Here is an 18,959-nt window from a genome sequence, read left to right on the forward strand (position 1 = left end):
GATTTTTTCTCCATGATCAACATCTTGATGTCTAGGGTATGGGTAAGACTTCACCATTATATGGTGATGTCACCAATGGAATGTTTCAAAAAAAATAATATAATAACCTTGAAAATTTCTTTACGCAGGCCCTCCCGAAAACCTTACTTCATGGACACTTGGATGTTCCTAAAGCATTCAAAAAGTCTATGAAACCATAATTAACAAACCCCCTTATGTTTACTTAAGTGGCATTCCAGCTCCAAATGTTAACACAATGACACAAAAACTCGTTGAAAGTTCCATAGTCCAGATTTCCTATAGCATCTGTTTACAGATTGTTCCTATTAGATGATACATGTACGAAAGTTTCTTGTTTAAGTTATCGAAAAGGTGAGAAACTCGGATGTATGCATGCAGAAGCCGGCAGCTTATCTGGGGCATCCTTGTAATTGTTTTATAGACTTTCTACATGATCACCTAAAAAATTTATCTAGTGATGACATCAATACACTTACCATTATATATGATTATATTTTTTCACTGATGGTGCCGTGAGCCCGTGATGGTAATATTACAATCACCTGTCATTTTAACCTATTGTTTTATTAATGTTACTTTTAATTGCTTTCATTTATGCAGTACTATATTGCAATAGTGTATTTTATGTACCTAAATATGCCTGAAACATTTATGAATACACACACACATATATAATATGTGCACCTAAAACGAACCTAATTGTTCTTCAATGCTTCCATGCTACCTAAACGGACTTGCACATACCTAAATAGGCTTCAATGATCACTTGAAGTCACAAAATATATTCAAACATACTTAATATAGACCAAATGTATCAAGTGTTTATATGCACATAGAAACATACACATGCATATTCGAATGCTTGTTTCATGTCAACATAACTTAACGAATCTATGAGTGATACAAGTCAAGACGGACCTACATGTACATGAATGCTCCTAGTACTGACTTAGATAAGAGTCTCTGTTATTTGATTTACTCAATCCAAGGATACACTAAGATCAAGATAGATATGAAAAAAACTACATGTGCTTTACAAGACATTGGGAGAACAAATTAATCAAGTTCTTCACGAAAGGGATTCTTTTGGAGAAATTATAGCTAATTTGAACATTGTTTTCTGCAAACTTTTACCAGTACAACAACTTCTGATGAGAATTGTCATATATTAACATGAAACTCATTGATCAAGGTGTTAATGCAAAATTCTTACTATATGTGTCTCTACTGCTTCAACAAAGACGCACCTTCATCTACAAATTCTATTCACTGACGGATCCTGTATAAATGATTAAATGCCACAACCTTTTGATCTTTCAAAAAGCTGGATACGGTTGGCTCATTAATACCTTACGGTCCTGAATCCAGCCGATCGTGTGTAGAGGAGAGAGGTTTGATATCCCTCGCTCCCGTCGAGGTTGAGGGATAAGAAGCACAGGGTATCATAGCCTTTTTGTCTTGTAGAAGACATAGGCCAATAAAAATGGGACCGAGAAACTATAAAATGGAAAATGCACCAACGGGTTCATCTCATAAGCTTTCATGAGTGCCCAACAGTTCTGCATTAATAAAACAAAAAATTGCAAGAACGCATAAGCTTAACATCAACATAAAGATGGTCATCAAAGTAAAAAATAAGTAACTTAAAGGAAGCTCAGAGTATTCATGGAAACAAGAAGACCGTTCTTTTGGTAAAACTGTACAGTAGTTCAAATTCTTATACCAAACATAAATAAAATGAAAGTAAATTCGTTCCATCTCATAAATGTTAGATAGCAAAACTTCCGGTCAAAGGAGAACGGGCCAAACAGGTCAAAGGGGTTGGAACACTCTAAAAGTCTATATATACGTTGTATTGGTCTTGGGGGCAAAGGGATGTCGTATATTGTCATGTGGATGCACTTAACTTTTGTTAGCCATGTCTTTATGTGGTTTTTCACAACCTTATAATTGTAATGCTTATCATATGATATAATATTTGCCAACGTAAGTTTTCCTCTTTATCAAAAAAAGGCATAGAATCTCCTAAATCATCTACTCAGATTCAGATTACTATTTTTCTTCTTGGTAATCATTTAATTAATGCATTCAGCATTATAGGAAATTTTTATAGAAAGGACAAAGTGTTACTGGGTCAACTCAACCCAACCCATTATGACTCATTATTCAACCCACCCATCTTGCCACCTCTAACATATTAGATTAACAGACATTATATGTATGTTCTACCTGCTAAAATCATGTTACAAACATAGAAGAACAAATAATAACTGATGTTTTGTTAACTTCAATTTACACAATGTCAAAGGAGACCCAGCTAATGGATCAGAGTAGCATGGTTGACTGAAAGCAAAAGTCATCCACTAAACAATATCTACAAGAATGGGACATCAACATAGATAAATTTATTGATATTTGCTTAAATTGTTCCGCTGTTTGTCAGATATCTAAAAATATCTGTCGATAAGTACACCATAGAGTAAGATCAAGAACCAAGTGATTATAAGCAAATAGGTAAGTTTAACATGGAAACCCTAGAAGAAAGGAAATACCCAACTTACTTTGAATATCGAGAAACAGAAACTGTTACAGGTCGGTTAGGGGATGGGAAGTTAGTTTTAGAAAGATTCTAAATTGTTTGTTACAGGTTCATCAGGGCATGATGGGATTTTAAGTTTAGCCAGTTTCTAACAGTGCAACTGTATGATGAAATGAACATTGTAGAAAGGTAAGCGTACATATATCTCAAGTAATTGGATATAAGGGTTCCAGCTTTAGTTTATTCATGGACATACAGTTAAACTTGTAAAAAGCTACCTTGATAAGATCTATGAAACTATCCATGACGGGCTGGATAACAGGAGATAACAAGTTGTTTTTAGTACCCAGACACTTTTTTTTCCACTTTCCACATAAAGATCTTATGTGACGAAAACGATTAAATTACCATGTTATTACAATAATCTGATTTAAAAAAATATGTAGGATGATGTAACACATTTAGTGAGTTTCAAGTTTCAACTTCTTTTAACGTTTCCCTTTTACCTATTTTTATATATGAGCCATTTGATCAGTCTAGAATAAACCATAACCCAGCTTAACCGCTCATAGGTAATTGGGTCGAAAGGTGCTGCCCCAATGACTGGGCAAATATACTTCCTGACTCGACATGTTTCATGAAAAAAATTGCAGCTAGCCCTTCTTTGTAATATTTTGATTTCGGAAATAGCTATTTGTGCACAAACCATCAAATGATGCTTACCTTAAAATGCTTCCAACAAACCGCCAGGGAGAAAACTACAAGTATAGCCCGAGCCCATTTACCCAACTGCTTTAAAATGCGGTCACTTATGTAATTACTTGAGTTCAATCTTCCATCATATACACCAATATCATCTTTTTTCTTTCCGGAGAGTGAGCAAACATGCTCCTGATACACTGCTCTCTCAGCCGCCACTGCTCCAATTATTAAAACCGCCGGCAATACCACAAAATAAAGATGAGGAATAACAACAATCATTACATCTGGGATTCCAATGAACTCCAATTTTCTTAAATCATTAAAGTTCACCACCCACCCTTTATATGTCATGTATCCTCTATCACCACCTTCAGTGAAAACTTGACCTAGAAGCCATGGACACAATAGAAGGTAAAGCAAATACGCTATCATCATCTTCCACAAAAGGGCGATGCTGTCCACCTCAGCAAATATCCATGTCAAACCATTTAAGATGCCTTTATTCGCCTTAAAAAACTTGTAAGTGTACTGCTTCCTCCACAACAAAGTGACTGCTTTTGGTAGAATAAGAAGAATGAACATAACAAAATAGAATGACCAGAATATCGGGTAGTATAATTCTGCCCATTGACATCCCATGATAAAAAATTCTTTCCATGTCCATGAAAGATCAGTACGTAGACCGTTTAAGGAAAAAGGCATCAATTCAGTCGAACTCATTTCATCATTGATATCAATTGCCTCAATTTTAAGCCAATATCTATTGGGAGATGGATCCATAAAGGATTTAAAGTTCCATGGGACAGTATATAGATCTTCACTTTTACTCATGGATGCTTCCAGAACCATAAGAAGATCTCCATGGCTCGAGTCATATACTTTCACTTTGACTGATGCAATTTTTGTCGAAGAGAAAACAAGGGCTCGGATATGGGACACATCCTCCATTGATTCACATTTATATTTGTTTAAAACAGTTGTTGACATATAACGGGAATCCAAAGGATATGTTGGCAATATCAAGATTTCTTTAGCTCCCATCTTAAAATCGGTGTCAACAAATGAGACTCGACCTTTATCGATGGCCATAATCCTCATGGCTCGATTTTTCCTCCAATCACCCATTTCCAACTCCCAAAATTCATTGACTATTTGACCTCCATTTGGACAACTTGTACTACTTGGTGAACCCTTTTGATGTACATTGAGTTGGAAAAGCTCGTGAGAGCCCATTTCATGGTGCCGTTTCAAATTCTTACCGAACTTTACATGAAGGTGTCCACAAAGGTAGGCAGTTACTGAGTTTTTCAAAAAAATCTCTTTTAGAGTTTTTTTGGATTTTGAAGGTGCGGAAAATGAAAGTGGAAAATGGCCAAATGCAATCTTGGTTAGTGGTTTTGCAGAGGTGGCGTCCCATTGTGAGAAATGAGAGTTTATTTCAGTCAACAATTGATCAGTGGGATGCCCAAAAAGATTTGTAGGACCGCGCAAACCAGTAGACATCGTGCTGTCGAAGGAAACGAATAGAAGATTCCGGTTGCTAGTCTGAGTAATGAACACATATGCACGATGAGTTCTTAATCGATCAACAGATATGAATGCTACTGGACTTTTTAGGTACTAGCTAAACACAAAAACTATAGATAATTCAAAATAGTTACTTGTGAATTGTAATGACTAATGAGAAGATCAAAGTAACCATTAATCAGTAAAACCAAAGTTTACACAACTGAAGACTTCGTAAAAGCTGAGACACAAGGAGGCAGTATGGATGGGCCATTCAGACTGGATAACAGGTAAATTATTACTTATTAGGACTATTTTCAGTCAAATTTTATCTTCTTGATATCTCCTATGAAAGGAGAATGTAGAAGTAGTGCATAGTATAATCAGATCATGACAGAATAACGAACCTGCAGAGTAACACTATTAACAGATTGACTTCTTCCCAATTGTCCCGTGATGCTGTAATTTGAAAAATAATCGTATGGGCCACTTACGGTGGGTACACCAAAATTATCATGGTTTCCCCTAAGATCATAAAAAATGTTCTTATCAAGACCACTCATCGTTATAACATTTTCCATCGTTTTTTGATATTCAATCCACTCATCTTCATTCTGCTTCATTATCAAATGATCCTTACTTTTACCATCTGGAGAATTATACAAATGATTAGCTTCAAATGTTTTACAGTGATAATGCAAGATTAAGAAATAACTACCTATACCTAAATTTAACTAATTGACTGTAATTTTTACTAAGCCCCGTAAAGATGCGGGTCTGCATATCGCGTTAGTATGTATGCATCAAATGAAAGCAATGTGCTAAATCATAAAGATGCTTTCTCCTGAATCTTTTCCAGGACGTAATTTTTTGTTGTTATGTGTATCAAACCATCTATTCCATGTATCAAAATTTCAATTTTTATAGCTATCATATTCATCCAACTTCTTACGTGAAGTAGGTTTTGACGAGGTCAAACAATGACAGCTTATATGGTCGTCGCTTCAGCTAAATGAAAGGCAACTATGGTTAAATGTACAAAAAGGTATTCAACTCGTTACGTTTTGCTGTTGTGTGTATCCATCTTTCAAACCGCCTAATGTACGTAACAAACTTTCAATTCATTTCTAGTGTATGTATCTAATTGCCTGTTATAACTTGTAAACCGCTAAACATGTCATGTCAGCAATAAATTAAAAGTTCGATACATACAAAACACGGTTTGAAAGTCATATGCACACAATAACAAAATGTGACAAGTTGACTACATTTCCTTGCACTTAACCTTTTTCAATAAGTAGTTCGAAATAATATAAGCTGTAAATTAAATAAAATTTAGAAAAAAATTGAAAGTATATTTGTATATAATATAATATATATATAAAATATATATATATATACCGGTGAGATCGCCGGTAATGAGAACAAGTGAAGGATTGATGAATGAAAGAGCAGAAGTAACATATTTTTGGAATTCAAAAGCACGTTCAGGATGATGAACACTAAAATGAAGATCAGATAGTTGAACGATCCAAACGACTTCGTTTTCACTTTTTATTTTTATAGTGTTTGTATTCTGTATGTTACAGTTACAACTGTGACATATTAATAATAATAATAACGAAAGGATTAATAGAACTGTGGGTTTGATATGCATTTTTTAAAGTTAATTCTGGGATTTCTAAAGGTTTTTTCTTTGATTCACTTGCTGCTGCTGAAGGAAGATGTTAACAATCGGGTCAGGTGAAATGTTTTGCGTGGTGTTTAATTGGATCCGTTTGAAGATGTGGGATTGGTGCCTTACCACGTCGACGTACTAATTACAGTAATAAAAGTAATTAATTTAAAGAAAAATGTCGCCAATGTTGGGTTAGCCCATTTAATAGAGGCTTTTGCCTATTTGGGAGTTGGGGTAGAGACCAAGGTTTAATTTTTGACATTGGGGTAGTTTTAGGATTATTTGATGTATTAATATATCACGATGAAACTCGAATCATTTTTTACATATGATATTTTAATAGGTGCGAAGAGAACATTCTAAACATGTTCCTTCATGTAAATTTCAATAAAAAAGAATATTTTTTCAATAAGTAGTATGGACCTATAGATATAGGACAATAAACTTGCAAGACTTCATTAGCTTTCAAATTAGCTAAAATATTATGGCGAAACATATTGCTGAAAATAAAACTCGAGGCATTATCAGTGTCGTCGTTGACAAGCTTGATTTTAGAGGGCTTCACAAGATAAGTTCTCATATCAGGATTGACTTTTACATTAGATTCAATCATACTTTTTAAAAGATATTACAACAATCGTTACATATCATTGATGACAACAACGACAACGATATTTTGTCGGGGTACGGGAGAGATATGTTGTTGACAGACCTTACCCCTATTAAAATGTAGAGATTCTGCTTCCAGCTCCACTGGAGTGGAAGAGACATTCGGCCCAAAAGTGAAAATAGGGTTAGATCCACTGTAGTGGAAGCCTTAACCGGATCTTGATCCCACTCTCCGGATCACAGATTCAGATCTTAGATCTGGAAATTTGTTACCGTTAGAGAGAGGATATATATATATATATACAGAGAGAGAGAGAGAGAGAGAGAGAGAGAGAGAAAGGATATGGACACACCCGCTTATACTGTATCACATATCATTGATGTACCCCTAAAATGATTATGTTGGCTTCAAATATATTGAACTTTGTACGGGTGTCCAAACTTATATTATGACGCTAACAACATCATGTACCACGTAATAACTTCAATGATCGTCATCCCCGGTTGATAATGAGTATAGAAGTAAAAAAAAAAAAAAACTTTAAGTTGGACTATGGCTAGGTATTGGAGTTGGGACTATGAACTAGGACATTTCGTCAACTCTTACCTTTTTATTTCAAAATTCTTTAAAGGCTTTTAGGAGCATTTTAGGACTTTATTTTTCAAAATTATACCTAAACAACGCATTTCAAAAACTAGAGGTTTAAGCACCTAAAAACCCCTCAAAACCCCTTGCCAAACAGCCCCAACATGTATAATAATAAAGTCTGATTCTATATTTTGGCTGTAGATCACATCACCTATTGTCCTCTCGATACTTGAACTTACCTCTCCCATAATTCTTGGATGTGGCTTACGGGGTAAACACTAAACCGCGTAAACCCTATGTGTGGCCTTTTAACTTAGTATTTTCGTTTATTCTAATCCCATTCGTATATTGGCTCTATTTCTCTCGCCAAACGCATTGTAGATTGTAGTTTTAAATTCATGGAAGATATTTTGTAAAAGAAAGCATGAAAACCGTATTTAATTGAAGAAAAACATACGTCGCCGTTTAATTGAAGTAATAATACGTGTTTATTTAAAAGAGATCGCGAAGCTAGAAATGTTGAAAAATAGTATGGTCCTCCATCATTGACAACAATGACTACCACATGAGTTACTGAACGATTAAAATCTGTCAATTAATACTACCTACTTTACCAGAGATAATTATAGCTGCTTCAGGATATCTTAGTAGTGTATTCAAGCATGAAGATACAACATTTATTTAACCAACATGCATCTGCAAAGTAATGTCCAAGTAACAGTAAAGTAATATCCCATTACCTGGAATTATGCAAAACCGTTCTCAAAGCCACAAAATGATCCAATATCTAAACTATGAAGCAGCACATGACATGATGAAAGGGTGAGTGCAGAGTGACATAAAGAAAGATAACAGCAATAAGCCACAGAGGAAATAGTCTCCTGATGCACATACTATGCAGTTTGAATTCAAACAAACAAAATAGTAGATCGTCTCCTTATTTAGCCTGGGGATGAGATGCAATGAAGTCAACGGCAAGGTTAACGGTGTTAATTTTGTCTGCCTCGTTGTCAGGAATCTCAAACCCAAACTCTTCTTCAAGTGCCATCACAATCTCAACTGTATCTAAACTGTCTAAACCAAGATCGTTTTGGAAATGGGCAGCTGGTGTAACCTGCAAAGATAAGAACATATCTTCATATTCAAGTGATTCCTAAAGCAATTAACATGGCAAGGAAGGTACATTCAATACAGTTATAAGAAAACATGTCAATTCAGGTTGTATTTATTTAATGATGAATGTAATGTAAAGTACTCCGTGGCTAAAAGCAAAATGTCTTTCACAGAACAAAAGCATATTTGTCAGTCGTAACTGGCAATCGAAAACTTTCAACCTGTGGTGTCAGGATACAAACATAATACTATGCATAACAAATATGACTTACTCAGCAAAACCAAAATTTCTATATTGCATTATGTATCATTCATATACTAGATAGGTAAAACACATTATTCTGAATGTTCATATTTTACAAATATAAATCAATCAGTTTAAATAAGTAATATCAAGATATAAATATTTACACATAATCAGCTAGATAATTAATAGACATTTCATTTAACCGAGCAATCACTGACCCACATCCACAATTAACGATATATATTACTAAGACTGGATAAAGAATGTTGATTTGGCCTTAGGTGGTAATTGGTAAATGTGAGTCGCAACAAACCAATGAAAAGAGAGATGGCATCAATGGCTCAAGTGCTACTAAGGCAAATTGCCAAGTAGGCAACTCAGAATTGCAAGGGTGGATCTTGTATACTTTCGTCTAATCTAATGACCTTATCTCTCAAAAACTTGTATTCAAATGGAGACATCCTCGATGGCAGCAGGCGATGCTTATGGGCCATGAAGGATTATCTCATTCAAATGGAGACATCCTCAAAAACTTGTATTCAGTTGCCATTGGTTCAACAACCTCGACAGTCCTCCCCACAATAACATCCTTCTCATTAATTGCTTCTACGAGTTCAGCTAATTGAGTTCATTGGTCACATTTTCAACAGTCTTGTCCTCAATAGGGACCTCTCAGTTTGAGAAGATTGTGGAAGATTTGAGTTAACAAGATAATGAAAATTTGACCAACTCAATAGCTGAACTCCAAAAATACAATTAGTGAAAATAAATGAGGTTAATATATTTAGACTTAAATTTAGATAAAATGCAACTGACAAAGCACATAAAATGCTAACCAGCTTTCATATGATCAAGTAGGCACAAATTTGACGTGGATGTTAATTAATTCACTTAACAGTTGTCCAACTTTCATATCATCGTGTAAGCAATCATTTCGGTAACACCTATTGACCAAAGCAGGAAAAAATTCGAGGTCCGAATTTGTCCGACAAATACCTTAAAACCAAAAGTTAATGCCCTTTTATTTTGTAAATTTTGATAGTTTTATTTAAAGGGGTAAAAAAATTCATTATCCTCTTATTATGCATTCTGCACAACATAATTCCCATTTCTTAATATAATATAACTATTTGACATGTAAGTAAGAGAGTAAGATGTCATGCTTGGTTTGAAATAGCGTGTGGCGACCCGTGGCGATAAGGTCCCTGAGGCAACAAGCGTCGCGTTGCGAGCGCGACGAGCGCAACACGTATTTGCGGCGACAGTTTCTACAAATATGCTAATACTCTACATGTAACAATTGAATACCAAAAGATAACATTCCATATCATAAGAAAGACAATAGTTTGTGATTTCAAATCACCAAATCACAATAGGTTGCGATTTTACGACACCAAATGTATAATAAGTAGAAAACAAACCATAAAAGTAGACTAATAGACTTGAAATTAAAAGTTGAAATCAAAACAGTGGGCCCAAAAAAGTGAAAACATAACTTTGTACATGTTGCGACGCAACACGCAACGCTCGCAACGGCTCGCTACGGGCATGTTGCGCTCGCAACATGTAACCTGGTCGCCACAACCTTGGCGTTGCGCCCTAGGGTCGCAACACGCAACGCAACGCCTGTTGCACGCTATTTTAAACCAAGATGTCATGAGATCGTAACTTAGGCTCTAACAGTCAAGTTATATTTCAAATTACAAGTATATTTCTTAACTACAGCCTACAAATCAATTCACAGGATTACGATTGTGAATGTAAGCATATACAGTATTTACCACATTTTTATTTACATACCCGAGCAAAAAGATACACAAGTCATATCATTATACTCTCGGTCACTCACATGTATAAACTATCTCCCTTCTGCTAAACTAACATCCATTAAGTAACTACGGTTCATGCTACTGTCTATGTGGACGCAATGTCTACATCATGATGCGGTACTCCAATTAATATTAATACTGTTACTCACAAAATTTATCCAACATACGCTTTGTTATGACATGCAAAAACTCACCTGATTATACATTGAACCTAATAAAACATCACAAAAAGCACAAGATACTGAAATACTCCGTAAGTCATAGAAAAAGCAGCCAACTTCAAGTGTTTGTAAGTGAAATTTGTGTACCTAGAGGGTGGGGCGAGCAAATATCCACACCCCGATTAAGATTCACTCAGTTCTAGACATCCACGTGTGCCTCGAGCATATAATAAACGGAAAAACAACTAACAGCTAAACAATTCAAGCTTCATTTTGGCTTTTAAAAAACCACGGTAACCCATACGCACTCCCAAAAACCGGTCTAATTAACCAAACCCGTATCGTACCATTTTCCAGACAACTTTTTAAAAAAATTTCCATAACTACATTTTCTGATTTTCTCTACTCAAATACTTAGACCTTATAACTTTTTCCAGGTAAATCTACATCTATGTAATTCATTTCTCATTCACAATATCAATAAATAAGCCCTAAATTAAAATTTATACATATAATTAATCAAAAATCACATATCACATATATGTGTGTATGTATATGTATGTATATATATATAAACCTTGGAAGGATCGACTTTCTGGAAGTTTTTGACGCAAGTGACAACTCGATCAGTGACTTCAGATTTATCAAGGAAAGTACCCCTAACTTCCTCTGAGAAATGACGGCGGAAAATCTGAGTTAATCCGCCGCCGATTAATCTAGGGTTTTGAAATGATGATGACGGTGTTACGTTAATACGCAGGTAACTCAATAGTGCATTTTTAGCCGCCGCCGCCGCCATTGATAAGATCAACAACCTAGCTAGCTGAGCTAATTGGTTTCAGATGGATGAATAGATTGTGTTTTTTTTTAAGAGTGTGTGTGTGTGTGGAACGTTCTTAGCTCGGTGTGGCTGGTTAAGGGTTTACGTTTTAGGGGTGAAAAATTTGATTACTTGCCCTTGAGTTTTGTTTTTGTTCACTATTAACCCCCTCAACTTCGGATATTTTATGTATGCTTCTAAACATTTTTCAAATAACTAACACGATATGAACGTGGTGACGGGAATTGGTGTGTTGGTGGAATCGAGTGATATAAGTTGATGGTAATGTAATTGATTTAAGATAATAATGAAAATATTTTAGATTATATGAATTTAAGGTGTATATTAGTATATTAAGAATAAATTAAGTATGTTAAGTATATTCTACACGAAGGTAAAGAGGTTACTTCTAAAAGGATCTCCGGTCAAAAAGAGACAAAAGATAGAAAGTGTAAAAAGTGTAGTAACCATACATGTTGGTCGAGTTGTCTGACTACATTATAATTAAAGAAGAATAACAGACACCACATAACACACTTTAACGTAAAATAAACAATACATAGTAAAAAGAGCATTTAAACCTATTAAACATCAACCTAAGTCTTACTACATTATAATTAAAGAAGAATAGCAGACACCACATAACACACTTTAGCGTAAAATGAACAATACATAGTAAAAAGGGCATTTAAACCTATTAAACATCAACCTAAAAATGTAATAAACACGTCCATGTGCATACAACCAAGCACGGATCCAACAATTACAAGCGGTATGTGCAAGAACTCCATAAATCCCCTCCCTGCAAGCCAAAGAAGTAAATAGGGTTGAACCACATATACATAGAACTCTCCTAAATTACATACATAATTTTTTATATTTTTTGGTTTTAACTTTTTAATTATACAACCTGGGTTGAACCCGGGTTAATTAGCTAGTAAAATAAGAAATAGGAATGGAAATTGAAATAGAAACAAGAATGACATAAAATGAACGCAATGTACCATTACATTCGGTTTTTTTTAGATGAGATAGGGAAAGAGTATTAAATCTTTATTCTTGAGTTTTTTTTATAAAATAAAGGAAATGGAAGGATAAGAAAACTTATAGATTTTTAGTCTTAAAACTTTGTTGCCAAGTTGGCATGATTTGGAAGGAAAGAAAAGAATAATTATGTAAAAATATTACTTTATCCTTCAATCTATTTCTAATAATTTATTTAATAAGGGTATCTTTGTAAAACTATTTTTTTTCTTTTCCTTTCATTTAAACTCAAGAATATAAATAATTTTTTAGATTCTTTTCTTTTCTTTCATATTTTTTTTAAACTCAAGAATGCATTATATCCATACAATTTCTTTTATTCCCCTTCCCTACTCAATCCTATCATCTATTTTTTTTTAATTAAAATCTCAAGAATGCAGCAGTAGTGTTAAGGGCAAGGGTGTAGTGCCACAAAATTGACAAATTTTTAACCAATCACATGATGGCACGTGGTTTTGCCAAATTCTTGCCAAAGTAGATGGTGTAGTGCAAAAAATTAGCCAAACTTGCCAAAAAAAAAAGACAAAGAAGAAAAAAAAAATGGAGTATATTTGTACTAGCCAAAATTTGCCGATCCTTGGTTATCATCGACCAAAATATACCGATGTCACTTGCCAAACTTGCCAATTAAAATGCTATAGGCTTACCAATTTGCCGGCTGAAACTTGTAAAAAAAAAAAAACTTACTGATAATGATGCGTTGACCGTTCTGAGTAAAAACCTCAACCTCAACGCTTGCAGGCTAGCCATCATTGGCTAGAGGATTCGGTTAAATCGATCACTCATTTGGCGCTGGACTTTGAAGACATCGAATCGAATTCGATACATATATACTGTACATACACACCCCACCACACTCACTGAAAAAACCCTCAAAAAATAAGATGATGTCAATCATCATTTCTTCCGTGATTGTTGCTCTAGTTGTTACTTTATCACATAGATTCATCACAACTGATGGTAATTACTTTTTTACTCTTGTTATTTACTACTGCTACTAGTGTTTAATTTGTGTGTGTGTATTTTTAATAGGTGATTTCACATTGCTGTTAAAAGGAAAAGTAAAGCCCCAAACTTTTCAAGATAAGGTGGTCTTCCCATTTTTATATATTATATATAGCTCAATTTTTTAGTATTATTGTGATTGATTTAATATCAATTTTTTAGATACCTGTGTTTGCACTTTGTAGAGTGTTTAATCTCTTTCGTTTTGTTGTGATGTCATTTTCCTTAGAATCTAGAAGATGGACTAGTATGTTTGATACTTTTATCTAAAGTTTTATTTTATTTTTTTGTCTTGTGTTTATTGGATGAATTATAGGTTGTTTGGATTACTGGAGCAAGTCGGGGAATTGGTATGTGATATAGTTAGTTTTTGTTTATTTCTTATTATCTTTTACAGCTATTCCATTTCTAGTTTACTAGCTGCCGTAAAACATTAGGCTTCCTGTATGTATGAGTCTAACTAATATGCTGGATACTATAGAATGACTATAATGCTGAATGGATCCAACAGTTATGGAATAGTGTTCATTATGTAACTTGTATAAAATATGTGTTATTCAAGTATTTCTTCTGTTTCATAAATGAAAAATAGCCTTTGAAATTTACCAACAAATGCATGAGAACCTCGCCTAATCCATTTAGTTTTCATTCTCTGCATAAGTTATAACCTGAATTTGATCTCCTTCTAGCATATGGAAATATATGTGCATCATTTTTGAAGTAGCAATGCATAAGTTTGAGATTAGAGTTGACTTCGATAAGCAAACTAACCCTACCTGTAAGCATTAAGTTTGAAGATTACAGGAAATAAAGACGGGAAGAAAACCTAAACTCAATTATAAGCTAGAATGTTCCAGTAAGTTGTTGATGTGGCTGGAACACTAGACACAATGCTAGTAAATTCCACCTCGTCAGCTTTTTTGCAAAGCATTTTTAACACGTGAATGGATTAATGCATTAACGGTCAACTTCCCTTGTTCTTGTTTTAATTATGCACATATAAATGATGGTATCCTGAGGCTTTCTATAAATTATCGGTTGTTATATTATAGGTATTTTTGATACATGTTCTGGTTTTGTCACATTTTTGTCGTCATGATTGTATGAAACTCATCATTTTCTAGTATGTATCTATATCATCATATAACTGTCGCAGTACAAATTTAGTTGATCATTTTATTTGATTAACTTTCACTTCTTGCTTGAAGGTGAAAATCTTGCCAAACAACTTGCAACTTTAGGGGCCAAGATAATTATTTCTGCAAGAAACGTGGCAGAATTAGAAAGAGTTAAGAAAGAAATTTCTGGTACTTTTTATCACAACCTTGGTGGATTTTATCCTTAAACATTTTGATGTCCTTCTCATTATGGTCTTAAAAGAAATCAGATTTGAAATTAGGAAAACATGGACCTCAAGTGGTGGAGATATTACCTCTCGATTTGACTTCCGGTGAAGATGCAATCAGAGAGGTTGTTGATAAAGCCGAATCATTATTTGGTGCATCTGGTGTGGATTATATGATCCATAATGCAGCTTTTGAGCGACCTGTAAGTTAGTTCTCTTTTTACTTATGGGGCATGCAGTGTTTTGGTCTAGAGTTGGCAATTTCTACCCGTTTATGAATGGGTCAGTTGGACATTGGGTTATCCGTTATTTGATGAAATTTAAATACGTAGCAAAAAAGCAATATATCAGACTGTTAACAGTAAAAGCTATTGCAGTATTGCTTATATCAAGGAATAATCACTGCTCTCTTTTTTACACCATCACGCAATTGAAATTAAAGATAAATAAGACAGAGAAAGAAAGGTTTAATATTATTATAATAATAAACTAATAATATTGTTTCTGTACTAATGATCAACCCTACCCTATGTAACTCGCATTTAATCCTACTGGAAAATGACTCGTGACCAACCACATCCATGTTGTAACCTCTTGTTTTCGTTATAAGGAGAGGCACCTCAACAGCTAACACATCGCTCATTTTCTGTCTTGTTATTGTTGCAGAAATCAACAGCACTTGATGTACCCGAAGCAAGTCTCAAGGTAACACGTAGTGATAATGTTAGATCATTAGATGTAGTAATGCTATTATTCTTTTTGTGTTTTAAAAAAATTAGTCGCAGATGCATCGGCATCAGATGTTTTATTTTTTACTTTTGCTTGTTTACAACCAGGCTACACTTGATGTAAATGTTATGGGGCCGATATCTCTTACACGACTGCTGCTTCCTCACATGTTGAAGAGAGGTAGAGGACACTTTGTTGTGGTAGGTTAAATTCTTTTACGATTTTTTCTTTTGTAAATAAGCTCTAATGTCCAAGGTGTCTTCAAATTCATGTACTTCAGAATAGAGATTATATCACCATATTGTTCATATAGACTCAAATGGCGTAGACATGCCTGTAGAGATATGCATAGTTGACTTCCTTTTGAACTTTAAATGTTGAATGATATTTGCAAATATATCATAGTACCAATCATAGTTATACGTCTATGAAGTTTTTCAGTTTTTCATACTGTATAATGTGCAAGTTCATTATCTCTACAGATGAGTAGTGCTGCAGGTAAGACTCCTGCACCTGGGCAAGCGGTCTATTCTGCATCAAAATTTGCATTGAATGGCTACTTTCATTCCTTGCGGTCTGAGGTATACCTGATTCATTATATGCATATCATTAGTAGTGGTTTAACGGGTTCTTTAGTAGTAATCTTTTTTATTACAAAACTAAAAATTTGTATAAAGCCGCCAATTGCACGGCGTATTTCAGAATTGTGACAGTTTTTTTCTTACTTAAGTTCTTGTAATCACAGTTTTACCAAAAGGGAATTATGGTAACAGTTGTTTGTCCTGGGCCAATAGAGACATCAAATGTACCTGATACAAGCACCTCGGGGCAAAAGGGATTAAAGGAGGTTAGTTTCATATCTGTAATGGTATCCAAAATAAAAAATTGATGAATTTCTTCCTCTATTGTCCCAAAATGAAAATGTTCATTTACTTTGGTCTAGTTTTGTATGCAAGTATGTCCTCCATAGGCTGATTTACAAGTTTCACCTCTTAATAAACACATTCGTATACAGGAGAAAACTTTGGAGTGCCTGCTTCTATGTTCCATAATTGGGAACTTAGGAGCACCACATTCCTATGATGATAACACCATTGAGTTTGTTTTTCTCATCAGAATAGAGTATCATCAGAAAGGTGTGCAGAGCTTACACTAGTTGCAGCAAGCCATGGTTTGAAGGAAGCTTGGATATCATATCAGGTACCCCCCTTAAATCATAAGCTGCAAATAACCACATTAGCAAAAAAATGTTGCATATTTGAAACCTTTCATGTTAGCTTTATTGTTGATTTACATCATTATAATAATATAGATTGATTGTTTGGTAATTCTTGCAGCCTGTGCTCGCTGTTATGTACCTGGTGCAATACATGCCATCTGTTGGATTCTGGCTAATGGACAAGGTACTATTCATACCTTTTTATTTGTTTGCTAAGGACTTGTTATGTTTCAAATACGTAAAGTTAGACCAAAGTAGCATCAATTTTTTAGTTAATAATGAAATGCACATTAAAAAAAATTAATTTATAGAAATATTTTGTTATTCACTATAACTATGTAAGTCATCCCATGTTCCGCAACTCAGTTATTGAACTGGATGACCAGCAACAACAAACATGTAATCACTTTTGTTGTGGCTGTTCGCATATGTAATACATCATTTAAATTCCTTTAAAAAGCAAACTGACTACTTATGTAAATTGCTTTAGTGATATCATCGTAGAAACATAGAACCCCTAACACAATTGTTATGGATGTGAAATGACTTCAGGTTGGGGGAAAACGAGTAGAAGTAGCTGCTCAAAAAGGAAATACATACTCGATAAACCTGCTCTTTGGCCGAAAGAAGGAATAACTCTTTTCTATACTGTGGCACTATACGTTTATAGTTCACTGCCTTACTATTTAATGGACTTGTACTAATAATCCTCATTAATAGTAAGGAAAGTTATCTTGGATTCTTCAGTAACTGTCAGGTGAGTCTCCATTATAGACTGATGTTAGAAGATTTGGGAAAATTCTGAGTGTATGTGTGTGATACCTGTCCTTCAACGAGATAAAGCATAGGGACGTAGCTAAGCTGATACTTTAAACTCACAGTCACAAAGCTTTTACTTGGGTTTATAGCATAGCCTTCACCACTTTGTTATATTTAGATTATATTTGAATATGATAGTTTTAGTAATCACATACAACTATTAAATGTATAAATCGTTAACTAACTTAAAAAATTTGGACTAGAAAATGTTTGTTGATCAGCTCATCACTTGACGTCTTGAACATGCCTCTTTTGTGACTTTATAATCTATTACCTTGTGTTACACTTATCAAAGAATTGCTAGACGTAAATTTCAACTCATAACTCAAAGTTTTGATATTGTGATAACTATTGCCGCTAGAACTACTACAATCCTTAAAAGCTAGCACGCACATGCTAAAGCATACTGTTTTTTCTTTCCGTTTGATAGTTTCAAGTTACATCAATTTAGCAAATTGTTTATTCAATGGCTATTGTGTTTTAGTGGCAAAACCTTTTCTCATGGAGCAAGAGAAATAAATGTTATCAATATGGTGTGGCATTAAATGTGTCGATTGGGTGAAGTAAGACGTCACAAGTCGGAGAAGCTTTCGAGTCAAAAATGGGTAAATTTTAGTTCACTGGTCGGGCTGGCTCGACACTTGACCCCGATATTATAGGTATTTTAGAAACACTTAAATGTGATAAATCATAAATGGGATTGGGATTACTAAATCTTAACGACTATAATACCTCTCATTTCTCCACAACAGTTTTTAGAAGCAAATGAGAGTTTCACATGTTTGAATATATATTTCAGATCACTTATTATTATATTGTTTAAAACTGCTAGCTTTTTATGCAAGGGTAATCAAATGGTAGTTAACCTTGATATTATCTTAGCATAGATGTTATGTAGCCATGTAGGTATTAATGTTGTACATGAGAACCGAGGGTTCCCATCCACAGCCGGCTCTACTATAATTCGGAGCTAAGCAATCGCTT

At 34.4% G+C, this 18,959-nt stretch overlaps 3 protein-coding genes across 4 annotated transcripts; 1 reads left to right on the top strand and 2 right to left on the bottom strand.

Moving 5' to 3' along the window:
* Nucleotides 1-822: 822 nt before the first annotated feature.
* On the bottom strand, nt 823-7,059 carry LOC122588073 (putative metallophosphoesterase At3g03305). The gene is made up of 5 exons (XM_043760216.1): nt 6,896-7,059; nt 6,170-6,363; nt 5,176-5,417; nt 3,284-4,807; nt 823-1,580 (listed from the first exon to the last, which is right to left on the bottom strand). Exons 1-5 carry the CDS (start codon nt 7,057-7,059, stop codon nt 1,464-1,466), a joined length of 2,241 nt encoding a protein of 746 aa, XP_043616151.1. The 3' UTR covers nt 823-1,463.
* Nucleotides 7,060-8,295: 1,236 nt separating this feature from the next.
* LOC122587393 (acyl carrier protein 2, mitochondrial) lies at nt 8,296-11,909 on the bottom strand. The gene is made up of 2 exons (XM_043759548.1): nt 11,572-11,909; nt 8,296-8,758 (listed from the first exon to the last, which is right to left on the bottom strand). The coding sequence occupies exons 1-2, from the start codon at nt 11,791-11,793 to the stop codon at nt 8,582-8,584; spliced, it is 399 nt and encodes a 132-aa protein (XP_043615483.1). The 5' UTR covers nt 11,794-11,909; the 3' UTR covers nt 8,296-8,581.
* Nucleotides 11,910-13,626: 1,717 nt separating this feature from the next.
* Nucleotides 13,627-18,086, top strand: LOC122587420 (dehydrogenase/reductase SDR family member 7). 2 transcript variants are annotated; one of them, XM_043759583.1, is made up of 12 exons: nt 13,627-13,818; nt 13,891-13,946; nt 14,180-14,213; nt 15,072-15,170; nt 15,251-15,411; nt 15,875-15,913; nt 16,045-16,137; nt 16,420-16,518; nt 16,683-16,784; nt 17,054-17,137; nt 17,275-17,340; nt 17,709-18,086. In XM_043759583.1, exons 1-12 carry the CDS (start codon nt 13,743-13,745, stop codon nt 17,790-17,792), a joined length of 993 nt encoding a protein of 330 aa, XP_043615518.1. In that variant the 5' UTR covers nt 13,627-13,742; the 3' UTR covers nt 17,793-18,086. The 2 variants fall into 2 exon arrangements, with proteins under 2 accessions (XP_043615518.1, XP_043615519.1); XM_043759584.1 differs by having other exon boundaries at nt 15,263-15,411.
* Nucleotides 18,087-18,959: the final 873 nt, after the last annotated feature.

Source organism: Erigeron canadensis, chromosome 2 (assembly GCF_010389155.1).
Source record: "Erigeron canadensis isolate Cc75 chromosome 2, C_canadensis_v1, whole genome shotgun sequence".
Taxonomy (NCBI): domain Eukaryota; kingdom Viridiplantae; phylum Streptophyta; class Magnoliopsida; order Asterales; family Asteraceae; genus Erigeron; species Erigeron canadensis.